The 15,249-nt window shown below is 44.0% G+C and overlaps 1 protein-coding gene across 1 annotated transcript in view; it reads right to left on the minus strand.

Annotated features, from left to right (window-relative positions):
• Positions 1-15,249, minus strand: part of AHI1 (Abelson helper integration site 1) — a 559,431-nt gene that overhangs the window by 484,958 nt on the left and 59,224 nt on the right. The window contains 2 exon segments of the mRNA XM_029596614.1: positions 1,231-1,363; positions 10,843-10,998. Of these exon segments, the coding sequence (XP_029452474.1) occupies positions 1,231-1,363; positions 10,843-10,998 (289 nt within the window).

The raw sequence follows: 15,249 nt of genomic DNA on the forward strand, positions 1-15,249 counted from the left end.
AGGTTTACAATTTTTTTTACTATGGGCCTCCTCCATAGGCATCGATGGGGAAGGTGGGGTTCTGGCCAGACCCCCAGGGTATTTTTTTGCACTTTTAGAGGGTTTTTGTTTTGTTTTGGTTTGGTTTTTTAACTGCCTGCATGGCCCTTTAAATATCACTGTGGGAGCATCGGGGTGTATGTAGACGTCCTGACACTCCCGCAGGAAATACAGACAACTCCTGAGTTATAGTTAAAATAATGCAGCTTCCCTTATTTTTGGCAAGCCACGTTATTTGCAGAGGATTACCTATGCATTAGCTGCTTTGCATGCAACTGAATGCAAAGCAGCTAATTTCAATAGAAGGCACTTTTTAGGTTGCGATATTGCGAATTTCGCATGATATTACCACTCTATGGATTTTAAAAGCCCTGCGCGCCGGCACGCGTAAGTCCAGGGGCTTTCGAAAAGGGGCGGGAGGGGGCGTGTCCGGGAGCGTTTCGGGGGCGGGCCCGGGGGCGTGGCGCCGGCCCGGGGGCGTAGTCGAGGCCTCCGGACCAGCCCCTGGGACCGGAGGACGGAGCGGGGCTGCCGGCTGACAGGCGTAACTTTGCCGACAAAGGTAGGGGGGGTTTAGATAGGGCCGGGGAGGTGGGGGGAGGGCGAAGGAAAGTTCCCTCTGAGGCCGCTCCGAAATCGGAGCGGCCTCGGAGGGAACAGGCAGCGCGCGCTGGGCTCGGCGCGTGCAGGTTGCACAAATGTGCACCCCCTTGCGCGCACCAACCCCGGATTTTATAAGATACGCGCGGCTACGTGCGGATTTTATAAGATACGATTTTATAAAATCAATTTTATAAAATTATAAAAGCGATTTTATAAAATCGCGCCTGGTGCGCGAACAAAAGTACGCGATCGCGCAAGTATTTAAAATCTACCCCTATGTGAATATTGCATCATAAACACTATTTTTTACGTGTTAACCACTTACTGCAGTTTAGTAAACGTACTCCTAAGTTTGTACCTGAGGCAATGGAGAGTGAAGTAACATGCATAAGATCACAAGGAGTGTCAGCAGGAGTAATCAAATATTTTAACCTCCAAGTATAATAAAATCATAGGTGTATGAGCAAATAGAGGACGGGAGCTCTTCCACAGGCTCTCAACAGCAATGGACGCAGTCGTGCACAGTCCCCCACCCCTGCTAGAGGGCACGTATCGAGATTCCCATGGGAATAAAAGAGGATAACTTACAAAATATAGGATAGCCATCTCGGTCTGCACAGGCTGCTGCCAGGGTCCTGCCATCGTGGGAGAAGTCAACACAGAAGCATCCCATGTGTCCTGTTCTCAGAGACAACAGATGTTTATTTGGGATTCGGCAAGCCTGGAGAGCACAACATTTGCTTTTTAGATTTAGCCATTTAGTAAAATACTTAACACGGATCAAAACATTTCTCAGTTTGGGATTTTTACTTTATTACCAAAGCTTTCTGCTGTTCTCATTACTAAAGATTCAAGCCAAAGATGTGCATTAGTGCCACTCAAAAATACTGAAAGCATGAATGGCTGACACTAATCTTCAGGGAAGAGATTTAAAAAGAAGGCTGCTGTCGTATTTATTCTAAATACAGTGATAATAAAAACATCTCTACAACAAATACATGAGGCAGGATTTAAGGATACAAAGCAAAGCAAAGTTATTTGTTGTAGGTGTTCTCAGAAGCCAGCAATGTCACATGACCGCACTCAGTGCCAAACATGAACCTTCCAGCACTTTCTGGGCAGGCAAAAGCCTTTTACTACACGCGGTACTTCCTGTGCTGTAGCAGCCCCATGACCCCTTTCCATATAATAGCTTTTACTGGGAGAAAACTTTGAAGGGGAGGCTTTGGTGAACCGCTACCTTCAGAGAACACCTGTAACAGGTAAGCAACTTTGCTTTCTCTGAAGACGAGCAGTGCACTGTCACACACGTCAACTACCTTCTTAAGGCTTGGCATCTACAAAAAGAGGAAAATCCAGCAGTAAGAAATGCCAATGGGCAGGAAATAGTTTTGTTGGAAAACATCATTTTTCATTTAAAAAAAAAAAACACAGGGAAAACCACCCACAACATAAAAATGGACTCGACAAAGTCTATATTCAACCACTATGTGGCTGAGATAGCCAGATAGACCTATCTGACCAACTTAGCAAGGACGTTCAGCAGCACGGCCTTGCTGCTAAATATATCGAGCTATCTAAAAGTTAGCCAGATAAGAACATAAGAAATTGCCATGCTGGGTCAGACCAAGGGTCCATCAAGCCCAGCATCCTGTTTCCAACAGAGGCCAAACCAGGCCACAAGAACCTGGCAATTACCCAAACACTAAGATCCCATGCTACTGATGCAATTAATAGCAGTGGCTATTCCCTAAGTAAAATTGATTTATGGATAAGTCTATCTGGCTAACTGTAGGACAGATCTATGGCCCAAGCAAAGTTAGCTGTATAAGTTATCCAACTAACTCTCAATATCGGAGTTAGCCAGACAATTTATCCAGCTAACTCAGCTCCTCTCTTTCCCACCCAAGACTGTGGCTAAGTGGCAGCCACTGATCCTGGGCAGATATTCAGCCACCACCACTTAGCCGGATAAGATTGTTGTAGCATATTTGGGCCTGCTGTAGCCACAGGAATAGTTCAGGAATATAAAACTGGACCGACTTATAGTTATGGTGCAGATATTTATTTACAGTGCTTCAAAGATAAAAGAATCAAAATACTAGCTCACCTTGCATCAGGCACAACTAACAGGTAAACTTCTTACCCGGCTTATCCTGCAGCAGTCATCAAGAGAATGTAGGAAGTTGAACACTTTTGTTCGTCCCTATATATACATGTTACTGTCTCTATTTTCTTAATGTTAATATGTCCCTGAAATACAAGTCCTGACAAACAAGCGTTTTGCTACAGCCGGAATCTACCAAGGCCTGGGTAGAGGCTCTCTCCAGTTCCACCTGGATTATAAAGTCCTTAAATCGATCACAAGCATTTTCCCACATGTCATTAACATTTTGGAACCAATTCCCCATTCTTTGCTCCTTGCATTCGAACTCCAGGTCCTCATGCCAAGGACATTCTTCCTTTGAATGACCTTCTGTTTTACAGAAAGCACACTCCCATAGGGCCAATCAGGTTTCTGCCCTAACTAGTTCACTTAAAGACGCTCCAGCTTCTGGCTGCCTATAGTCAGTGGTCTTCTTTGTGCCCATCTTCCAAAGGGCAAAATAGAGAGGGTCTGCAATGCCCTGTTTCTGGGTTGTTCTTGCCTCTCTGGATTCCTTTTTTTCCGGGTTGCAGGTCATCACTGCTTCAGAGTGTTGCTTTTAAGTATGTGTACTTCTTCCTCGGGTATTGGCTGGGTCACCAGGCGAAAGTCCATAGGATCACTTTGGCCATACCAACAGTCCCTTGCCAAGTGTCCTTTCTGTCCATAGTTAAAACATGTGGACGAGATTGGCATCTGGAAACCAGGTATGGAGGCCGATCCCCCTATCTCGGAGATTTGCTGTTGAACCATGCCAGTGTCTCTATAAGCCTCTTGTGCCAGTAAGACATTGACAGTGCCTGGTGGAAGGCTTCCACCACTTCCAGGGCTCTCTCCAGGATGAGCCCTGTGTGTCGACAGACCCAATTCCGCATGGGCCAGTCCTGACCATCTAGGAACTTCTCCAGGATTATTTGATGAGCCATTTCCAGTCCCAACTTTGCCTCTGGTTGGAGCCACTTCCACCCGGCACCTTTCAAATGATGGAAGAAGATCTGGGGCTCTCCCTCAGGTGGTAGATCCACCCATTGGAACTGCTGCTGGTAGTAATGTGGGAAGTATCCCGCTCTCTGTAATATAGCACCCTTGATGTCCTCATAGGTAGCCCTCCCATTTGGACTGGCGCATGGAACGCCGCTTGACTCTTGCCGGTGAGCAAATTAGCCAAGTAAGTTGTCCAGCTGGTCTTCAGCCAGGCCTGACAGGTGGGCGGTCCGTTCAAAGTTCTTTAGAAAGACCTATGGGTCCTCTTCTCTCTTCATCTTAAACAGGATATGTGAAGGTGAAGGTGCCTGACGTATTCTGGACACAGCCAATTGCAGAGCCTCAGCTAGCTGAGTTAAGATTGTGCTTTGTTGCATTAATTGGTCTTGTAGTCACTGCTGTTCATCTATTTGTGTTTGTACAAAGGTTTTGTTTTGGGGTTTTTTTTTTTGGTTTATTGAAATTTCAAAATAATATTTCCCAAAGAATCCATTTTGCTTCAGCAACATGATACTTCACTTTACAGAAATAACAAAAGGAAACATATCTCTCATTTCAAAATGAAAATCACAGTATCCTTTAGACCCCAATCATGGGGGGAGGCTAGCCTTATTTAGGAGATTAAAAGGAAACAAATAGAGGTAAGACTTGGCTTAACACAGCTACCAATTTTTTTTTTTTTGACGTCACCTAGACTTGTTTGTACTGTGGCCAGGCCTTGTACTACCTGCTCCATTTTATCTCCCTTTGGAGCCATCTCCCAAACAGATAACTCACATGAGGCGGGGAAAACAAAAAACACCTACTAGCCTGTCTGACCCTAACTTACTATTTGACCCCTGACTGTCCAGGCGAGGATAGCCCCCTTGGCTTGCTGTAGTAGAAATTGAAGTCAGAGGGCCCCAGGGAAAAAACAAAACTCTACAGCAGATTTTCTTTCTTCTTCTTGGAGGTTTTGGGTTTTTACTTATGCTTTCCGCTTAAAACAAAAAAAAAAAATCCCCAAACTAACACCAAGTGTAGCATTTATTTATTTATTTATTTATTTATTTAAAGGTTTTTATATACCGGCAATCATGAGAACATATCTTGCTGGTTTACATGAAACGGGAGTGCATTAAATACATCAAACAAGAACTGAGGTGACCGAAGGTACAGTTACAATTAACAAGGGTAGCAAAACTTGGTGAAGAGGAAGAAATAGGAAAGAATAAATAGTTAAACGATATACACGATATATTTGGGCTTGCTGCAGCAGCAGGAATAGTTCGGGAATATAATAAGACTGGACCAACTTATGGTGCAGATATCTATATTTACAGTGCTTCAAAAGATACAATAATCAAAATAGTAGCTCATCTCGCATTAGGTACAACTAACAGGTAAAACATCCACCGTCTGGGTGTATCGTGAGGTCCTACCAGCTCCCTGGGGCCTCCCCAAGCCTCTCTAGAAGTGGGTTCTTATGGCGTTCTGCCTTAAGTAGGACTGGGTTAAAACCTTGAACCGGGATCCTCAAGGTAGAATGAGGGACTCGTCAGTACACTCTGTCACAGTGGCACTTAAGACTACACCTCGAACGGTAGAAAATGGATAATTCAAACACCTATCCTGCCAGATGGCTATGTCAAAACAGTAACATGTTGTTAATAATGAAATGAAAATTTGCAGGCCGCCTCTGGAGGAACACAGAAAAAGAAAATAAAGAAAACTTTAAAAATGCCAAAAAAAAACTTACTAGGGCAAACTCTAGGGAGTCTGGCAGAAAAGCTAGAAGCCTAATTGGAATCATGTAGAGTTATCAAATCATCATCCCATATCTTCTCTGTCATTCTTAACTAAAGTTCCTAAGGGCACGGTATTAAAACAGCTTAAAGAATACATTGAGAGGCATGAAATTCTGGACAGGCATCAATATGGTTTCTAATCAGGCAATAAAACGGAAACAATAGCTTATATAACAAACAACTAAGAACAAATCAAAAAAAGCACCATTAGATGGTCATAAAAGTACGAAGAGAGATATTTTTACAATTTATCCCTCCTCCATGCCCAATATCATTGCCTGGTGCTCTCATACAAGTCCAGGTTCTTCCTGAGACGCTTGAGGATAACAATTTCTGTAACTTGTATTTGCCAAAAGTCCAGCTGAGGGCCAGTCTTCCAAAATCAAACAATAAGAAGCCTGGCAGCTTGAATTATATGGGACAGCAACTTGCAATGTGAATTGGGCAAGTACCAGTCCCCAAACGCACAGAAGGAGTTCAAGTGAACACCACCTCTGTAATAACAATTCACTCCACCAAACATCAAAACTTTTAACTCGAGAACACTGCTACCACATTTGAAAGAAAGAACTCATCAAACCACAGTCTCTTCAACAGAGAGGCCTGGACTTGCTAAATCTAGAGTACCAAACAGAATAACGATACACTCGAAGAATATGAAACAATAATTCCCTTAGACAAGAACAAATAGTATCTAATGAACTACAAGCCACAACGTAGACCAGTCATTCTGATCTAAACTAATCTGGGGATCAGAATTCTAAGCCCATATAATGGAGGAGATAGTCTCTTCTCCCATCAAAAAGGCCAGCAAACATCTATAACCATTTCAGATAAATGTCTTCTTAGAGTCTTTGATAAGTAACATGTATTGCAGGAAAGAGGAGGCTTTTCTAGAAGAGCTCCCCAAAATGTTAGTGGCCAATGGCTTCCTCCAATGCAAATATAAACATTGAGAATGTGACTGTATCTTAAAGGCTGTACAAAAATCGGCAAAGGATCGAAACGCCTGTCCCTCCCACAAATCAAAGGCCCAAATACCATCAAGAATGCACATCTGGTGATAAGCAAGAGGGAGATAAGGTGAAATTAATACTTATCTGATAATTTCCTTTTCTTTAATAAAGACAGGTGGATCCATGACCAGCGGGTTATGCACTGCTACCAGCAGATGGAGACGGAGTAAAGCTGACGTCACGGTATATATATACCCCTGCACTGACATCAGCCCACCAGTATTCTCTGCAAAAGCCAACTGTGGACAAATTAACAAAACTTGATTATTAACAGACAAGCACTCCAGCACTCAGCTAACTGACAACCACTGAGCTCTGACAAGGAGTGTAATAACTAGTCTAGGAACTGGACTGACATTTACCAGAAATCCCTGAAACATGCAGCCATGCAGGAGGACAACAGCATCAACATTGGCAGCCAAGGGCATGAAAGTGGATCCACCTATTCTTATTAAAGAAAAGGAAATCATCACGTTAAGTAGCAATTTCTCCTTTCTTAGCATTTGGATAAGTGGATCCACGAACAATTGGATGTACCAAAGCTACTCCTGAACAGGGCAGGAGGCTGCAAAAGGCTGCGTCCTTGTGTACAATTCTGGTCGCCGCATCTCAAAAAAGATATAATTGCGATGGAGAAGGTACAGAGAAGGGCTACCAAAATGATAAGGGGAATGGAACAACTCCCCTATGAGGAAAGACTAAAGAGGTTAGGACTTTTCAGCTTGGAGAAGAAACGACTTAGGGGGGATATGATAGAGATGTTTAAAATTATGAGAGGTCTAGAACGGGTAAATGTGAATCGGTTATTTACTCTTTCGGATAGTAGAAAGACTAGGGGGCACTCCATGAAGTTAGCATGGGACACATTTAAAACTAATCGGAGAAAGTTCTTTTTTACTCAACGCACAATTAAACTCTGGAATTTGTTGCCAGAGGATGTGGTTAGTGCAGTTAGTATAGCTGTGTTTAAAAAAGGATTGGATAAGTTCTTGGAGGAGAAGTCTATTACCTGCTTTTAAGTTCACTTAGAGAATAGCCACTGCCATTAGCAATGGTAACATGGAATAGACTTAGTTTTTGGGTACTTGCCAGGTTCTTATGGCCTGGATTGGCTACTGTTGGAAACAGGATGCTGGGCTTGATGGACCCTTGGTCTGACCCAGTATGGCATTTTCTTATGTTCTTATCCATCTTTTGAAAAGACTTAGAGACCTCCAGATACCGAACGACAAGAAGCTTAACATCCCTGACCTTATCCATGGATGGCAAGGAGATGGACTGATTCAAATGAAAGTCCGAGAGGCAGGAACAGTATGCAGCTGGAGTCACCCGAAGGAATGGCTCTCGGCAAGACAAGGCCCGCAGCTCAGAAATCTGACATGTAAAACATATAGCCACCAGAAACACAATCTTCAAACTCAACAACCGTAAGGAAGGCTACAAAAGTGGACGGAACGTAGGGCCCGCCAAAAAGTTCAGCGCCAAATTAAGAGTCACAATGGAATTGTAACCTCAAGGGAAGCCTAAAGGTGCTTCACTCCTTCAGAAAATGGGCCACATAAGGATGAGACAACAAGGAACCACCATTCACCAAGCCTCTGAAACAGGCAAGAGCCGCAACCAGCACCTTCAAGGAATTAAGGGCCAAGCCTTTATTCAATCAATCCTGCAAAACATCCAGAATAAGAGGGATCTTAACTGAATGAGGAAGAATACCCTGCTCCTCACACCAGGACTCAAAAACTCTCCAAACCTGCACATAAGCCAAGGAAGTGGAGAACTTGTGAGCATGGAGTAGAATGGCAATCACCGCAGAGGAATAACCACGCTTTAACAGGCGAGCCCTCTCAAGGGCCAAACCGTAAGACAGAATCAAGTCAGATCCTCGTGAAGAACCAGTCCCTGATGCAGCAGTTCCATGTGCGGCAAAAGACGAAGGGGAGCCTAGGGGAGTCGCAAATCCACATACCTCAGATGCCTGGGCCTCTCCAGCGCCACCAGGGGTACTAGCCCCCTGTGGCCTTCGAACATGCAAATTATCCTGCCCAGCAAAGGCCCCCAAAGGAAAGGCATAAACCAATCTGTCTTCCGCTGGACCTGCACAAGAGCGTCTATGTCCAGGGACCATGAAGCTCTCCTGTGACAGTAGAAGCGAGGAACCTTCGCATTTTGAGAAGTCGCCAGCAGGTCTAGAAACGGAAGGCCCCAGTGATCCACAATCAGCTGAAACGCCTCGGCTGACAAAACCCACTCTCTTGGGTCTAGACTCTCCAGGCTGAGAAAATCCACTCTTACGTTGTCTTTTTTTACAATGTGAGAGGCCGAGATCATCTACAGATGACCTTCTACCCATTCCATCAGCTGGTCTATTTCCTGCAACACTTGCTGGTTCTTGGTTCCTCCCTGGCGATTAATATAGGCCACCATCATCGCGTTGTCCGAAACACACAGACCGTTTTATTCCGCAGCTTGTGGCCAAACTGCAAGCATGCCAATTGTACCTCCCGGGCCTCCAGGTGATTGATGTTCCACAGCAGGACTCTTCAGCATTCCAGAGCCCCTGGGCCATTAACTTCCCCCAACCGTGGAGACTCGTATCTGTTGTGAGTTCCAACCTGGCCGGAGAGACAAGGGAACTCCCTTTCTCAGATGATCCTCCTGCAACCACCATTGGAGTAGGGAGCAGATTTACATCGGCAAGTAGAGCCAAACTGCATAATCCTAAGACACTGGGTTCCAACGAGATAGCAGAGAGCGCTAAAAAGAATGCATATGTGCCCTTGCCCACGGCACCTCTTTCAGGGTAGCTGCCATCAAGCCGAGTGCCTATAGGTAGGACTACATCATCGGGCATATGGTGTTCATCAATTGACTCACTTGAGATATCAATCTCTGGATCCAAACTTCCGGTAAGAAAACTCTGTCCTGTCCAGTGATGAACCTGACCCCCAAATGCTTGACAACTGAGATTGTTGAAGATTGCTCTTGGTCAGGTTCACCACCTAACCAAGCTCCTGCAATAAGGACATCACCTTGTGTGTCACCAGGCAGCTCTCTTCCTGAGACTTAGCTCGAATCAGCCAGTCGTCCAAATACAGATGCACCAGGATTCAATCTTTTCGCAAGGCTGCCGCTACCACCACCATAATCTTGGAAAATGTGCTGGGAGTGATAACTAGACCAAAAGGCAGCACCCAAAACTGATAATGACGCCCCAACACCACAAAGCATAGAAAGCGCTGAAGTTCCAAATGGATGGGAATATGAAGATAAGCCTCTGACAGATTCAAGGAGGTCAGAAATTCCCCCAATTGCAGAATGTAAGGTTTCCATTCAAAAAGGAGTCACCTTCAAGTGACAGCTGACCCTCTTGAGATCCAAGATGGGACAAAAGAAGTCCTCCTTCTTGGGCACAACAAAATAAATGGAATATTGCCCCATACTTTCTTGAGACATGGGCACTGGAACCACAGCCCTCAGAGTCTGAGGAGCCTTTGGAGAGTGAATTCCACTGCCTGCTTCTACTGTGGGCAGTGGCAAGGGGACACAATGAACACATCCTGAGGAATACTGTGAAATTCTAGTGCATATCCTTCGTGTATCACCTCCAGGACCCAGTGGTCTGACACGATCTCGACCCACCTCCAATAAAAGAGAGAGAGAGACAACCCCCTATTTCCTGTTCTGGAAGGTGGGTCAGCAAACCTTCATTGGGAAGCTCATGAGAAAGAACATGAGAAAGAAAACAACTACCTTTTTTTTTTTTTTTTTAACTAATAGAAGAAACCAATTGATCTAGACAGTGGCAGTGCCAAGGATTCAAAAGAACCTGTAATTCAGGAAATAAATTTGCCAAGACCAGGACCGCAGGTTATGCCTCTCAATCTGCTGGAGTCAGAGAAAATACTGAGGGATCGTAGGTGGCACACCAGTATATCTAGGGAGTGCTTTTCAGCTTTTCTCTGACTCCATCTGCTGGAGGGGAGGCATAACCCAGCAGTCTGGACTGATCCTGGTACGTACAGGGAATTGGTGTTACTATGTCAAAAATCTTCATGATCAAATACTTCTTGGTTATGCTGTACTAAGTTTCACTGTGTTAAGACAGTCAACTCTCAAACTACTTGTCATTGTGTAGAGGTAAGAAAAAGCTTGCTAAAGATGAGTTACAGTGGTAAAAAACAGAATATGGAAGATTAATGGTAATCTTAGTTTCTTAGTTTTTCTTACAGACAAATAGATTTAAAAAAATGCAAGGAAAAGTCACCTGTCCAGGTAGCCTTGTCCACTTTATAAGTTCTACTTTCTTTGCATCTGGAGTAGACTGATTGTCTTTCAGAACAGCTTCACTCTGGAGATCACCATAAGATGTATTACTCTGTTCTTTCTGAAGAGCCATCATTGAACGGGAAGAAGGATCTATCTAAGGAGGTAAGACGACAAACCAGATTTAGGACTAAGTTTTACACATTCATTTCTATAGACCTGGAAGACCGCATAGGCAAAACTAAGAACAAGTTACTTCTAGGTCCATAATCTGCCAAACAAGTTGGAGGTCCACATTTAGCCGCTGTGCATCTTGGCTAGTTAGACAGATAAACTTATCCGGCTAACTGAGCCTGTATATTCAGTGGTGCAGCCACACTGATGAATATGCCAAACTATCTTAAAGTTAGCCGGATAAGTTTATCTGGCTAACTTTAGGACAGGTCTGTGGGCTGACCTAAGTTAGCTGGGTAAGTTATCTCGCTTGGTCAACTCCACCTCCATTCTCCTCCCACCACTTAGTTGAATAAGTACTTATCCGGCTAAATGATGGCCAATGACTGCGGCTAACAAAGTGTATCAGCCAGATAAGCTGGAACTTATCTGGCAAAGTGGCACTGAATATCTTCCTCATGATGTCTTAAATGCTGTTGTGGTAGGATACAAACCTAATGACAATATTAGTTTGCATATTTAAAAATGATTAGCCTATATAAATATATTCAGCATATATCCAGTTAGGCGACTGCAAAAAGAGAAACAAAAATGAGTGCACTAGCATTATTAAGGAGCACACAGTCTGTATTTGGAAATGAGTCACACTCAAATGACGATTGACTGCTTTAAGATCCAGGTTGGGTTGGAAGGATCCTTCCTTCTTGGGGTACAACAAAATTGATGGAATAGCGTTCCATCAAACCAAGGTGTACCTCAAACCAAGGTGTACCTCAGGGTTCGTCTCTTTCCCCTACCCTGTTCAATATATATCTACTCCCTTTATGCCAGCTACTCAATAGTCTCAATCTCACCCACTTTATATACGCGGACGATGTACAAATCATAATCCCCATTTCAGACCCCATCTCTACTCTAAATTTCTGGAACAACTGCTTACACGCCATAAACCTTCTGCTCTCGAGTCTCAATTTGGTCCTAAATACTTCCAAAACGGAACTACTGGTTATCTCCCCTTGTGACAACAACCCCCTCGCAAATAATGCTAGCATCCCATTAGCAAACCAGGTCAGAGATCTTGGGGCCACCCTTGACTCTAGAATGAATTTCAAAAAATTCATTAACGCCACAACCAAAGAATGCTTCTTCAAGCTACAGGTCCTGAAGCAACTTAGACCGCTCTTACACTTCAAGGATTTCCGTTCGGTGCTTCAAGCCATACTGTTTTCAAAGATCGACTATTGTAATGCTCTATTACTTGGTCTGCCTGCTTCGTCCACCAAACCTCTTCAGATGCTGCAAAACGCAGCGGCTAGGATCCTTACAAACACTCGTCGCAAGGACCATATCACACCAATACTAAAAATTCTACACTGGCTGCCCATCCAATATAGAATACTTTTCAAGGCTCTCACCATCATCCACAAATCAGTCTACCAGCAATCCACTCTCCAACTCACCTTCCCACTTGAATTACATACTTCCGCAAGACCGATCAGAACTGCCTACAAAGGTTCGCTCAAGGCCCCCCCCCAACAAATCATCGGTCCACAACACTATTCACAAGCGAGCTCTTTCAACAGCAGGTCCACTACATTGGAATTCACTTCCACAAGACTTACGCCAAGAACAATGCCATTCAACTTTCAGAAAGAAATTGAAAACCTGGCTTTTCGCAGAAGCCTACCGCTGAAGGATCTCCTCAACCATCACTGACTCTCACTCCCCCACCCCTCCCCTATCCCTTCCCCCCACCCAACCTCACCCTTTCCTTCTCCCTCTGGACATACCAGGCTAATAACTGCCTAGGACAAACCTATGTTTTGTATCTTACAGTTTTTGTTGATTTATATATTTATCTCTCTCTAATTGTTTCTTAGTTTAAACTCTGCACTGTCTTCCATTGCCCAGGTTTTATGCTCCCTGTTTAATGTAACTTTACTTTCTACCTTGATGTTAATTGGTTTCCCCTCAGTTACATTGTAAACCGGTACGATAAGACCTAGTCTTGAGCATCGGTATAGGAAAAGAAATTAAATAAATAAATAAATAAATAAATAAATAGCGGCCCGTATTTTCTTGTGATTCGTGAACAGGGATTCCGGCCTTCAAGTCCAATAGCCTCCTTAAGGTAGTCTCCACTGCCACCCTCTTCTGAGGGGAGTCACATGGAGAAATCATAAAGGCATCCAAAGGAATGCAAAAGAATTCGAGTATAGCCATCCCAAATCACTTCGAGGACTCACTGGTCCAACGTGATCTGGACCCACCTGTGATAAAAGCGAGATAGGCACCCGTCTATCTCCTGAACCAGCAGTTGAGTCCACAAACCTTCATTGAGAAGATCAAGAGGCTCCGCTCCCGGAGCCTGTATCCTTCTGAGGCCTTCTGGGACAAAAGGACTGAGATCTTCCAATGGGGCGAGTTCTTTAAGAGGAAGTCCCCCTATAAGGACATCTGGATTCCCAGCCAGAGGAGCTGCAATCACCTGGAGGGTACCCCGCCGTGTAACAGAAGGGACAGACAAGGTTTCTACCTGTGCCTCCACTCTAGGAGCACTGGACAAGGCAGAGGACTAAGCCTGAAGAAAGGATTGTAATCCCTGAAAAAAGTCCACCCAGGAAAAACTAGAAGCATCCAGAGCGGGAGTACCTAAGGATTACTGACTGAGCTACCATCCCCAGCTGAGGAACTAATTAGGGGAGAACCAAAATCAGGTTCCCCACCTGCGAGATCTTTACCCAGACCCACATCCAGCTGGGAAGAACCAGGCTTAGTCAAATCAGAGGAAGACAAGTCCCCTTGAGCCTTCAAATAGCACTGGCACAATTCAGTGGGCACTCCTGGCTAAGATGCCCAAATATGACAAGCAGAGGAAAGAGAAAGGCACCTAGGTTTCTTAGGCACAGGCACCATTATGGCCGACAATGTGCTGAGCGACGGCTTGAGGCGTGTGTCTATATTAGGTGCCCAAAAATTATGTGTCCAACACAGACTAGGCGCTCAACTATGCGCCCAAAATGTAAGTGCACACACCTAGGTGCTTACCTAGACGGCCAGAATGAAAGCACACAAAAAAATGTAAGCGCACAGTGCCAATTGTGTGCTGACGTAAGCACGTGGCCATTAGATGGCGCTGAACGTGGGCGCTCAGAATTCAAGGCTTTACTGTGTGCTCAAAAACAGGGCACACAACTGGACACACAGCAAGATGCACAGTCCAGACCAACAAGCCAGTAGAGGGCAGCCTCAGAAAACGCATAAAAATCCGTTGCGGCTTACCATACTGCATGCAGCGAAAAGCCTGAGTGGGGCCTAGCCAACAGAGGCTGCTAAACCAGCCAGGCTGCCCACGTCCCTCGACCTCCCATGGAGAGGGACAAATGTTGGAACAGCACACCAAGATCAGAAACCAGACAGGAGGAAGCCCTGCACAATAAAAAAATAAACACACACACACACACACACACACACACACCCACACCCACACCCTCATTTCTGGTTCCTGCGTTTCAAGACAGCGAGAGGAAGGCTCAAATTATACTTGTGAAATCTATTTATGATACTCATTTATAAGACTGATTTTGGCTGTGGAATTTAATTTTGTTGATACACAGATGCTGTGACAATTTATCTGTTTCAATGTATTTCCCCCGATGAAGCCTTGTGAGGCGAAACAAATGGCCTTTGTTGGGGGTCTTCTTTGAACATTGGCATTCACTTTCTTCATGCAGCTTTGTGCTATGGATTTTGCCTCGATTTCAATAATTTAATAGCAAACAGTAACACAAGTCTTGGAAGCAAAACTTTCTGTTTCTGTCCATTTTCATAAGTTCTTGTTTCTCTTTCATTTATGGACTATTTATGAGTTATTCTAGGATATTTTTGTTAGGTGATGTTTAAGATACACTGCTTGCAGTCTTATTGTGTGATCACTTTCTGTGATTGAAACATTTGTATTTTTCAAAAAAATGTTGTGATTTCTTATTTCTTTGTATGATTATACCCTGATGATATGTATATCACTTTTTGCATATCGAGAGTATTTTAAAATTTGTTATAAATAAATACATTTTTTAAATGTGTGGATAATAATTGGTTCATTAGTGTTCTCTCTTTGTAATTTGATATTATATCTCTAATAGAACACTTTATTTTTTGGTTTTGCCTATTTCTATTTCACTAGTGTATGTATATATATATTTTTTAGAAAACTTACCAGAGCTCAGCCTTA

Source organism: Rhinatrema bivittatum, chromosome 3, assembly GCF_901001135.1.
Source record: "Rhinatrema bivittatum chromosome 3, aRhiBiv1.1, whole genome shotgun sequence".
NCBI classification, from domain to species: Eukaryota; Metazoa; Chordata; class Amphibia; order Gymnophiona; family Rhinatrematidae; genus Rhinatrema; species Rhinatrema bivittatum.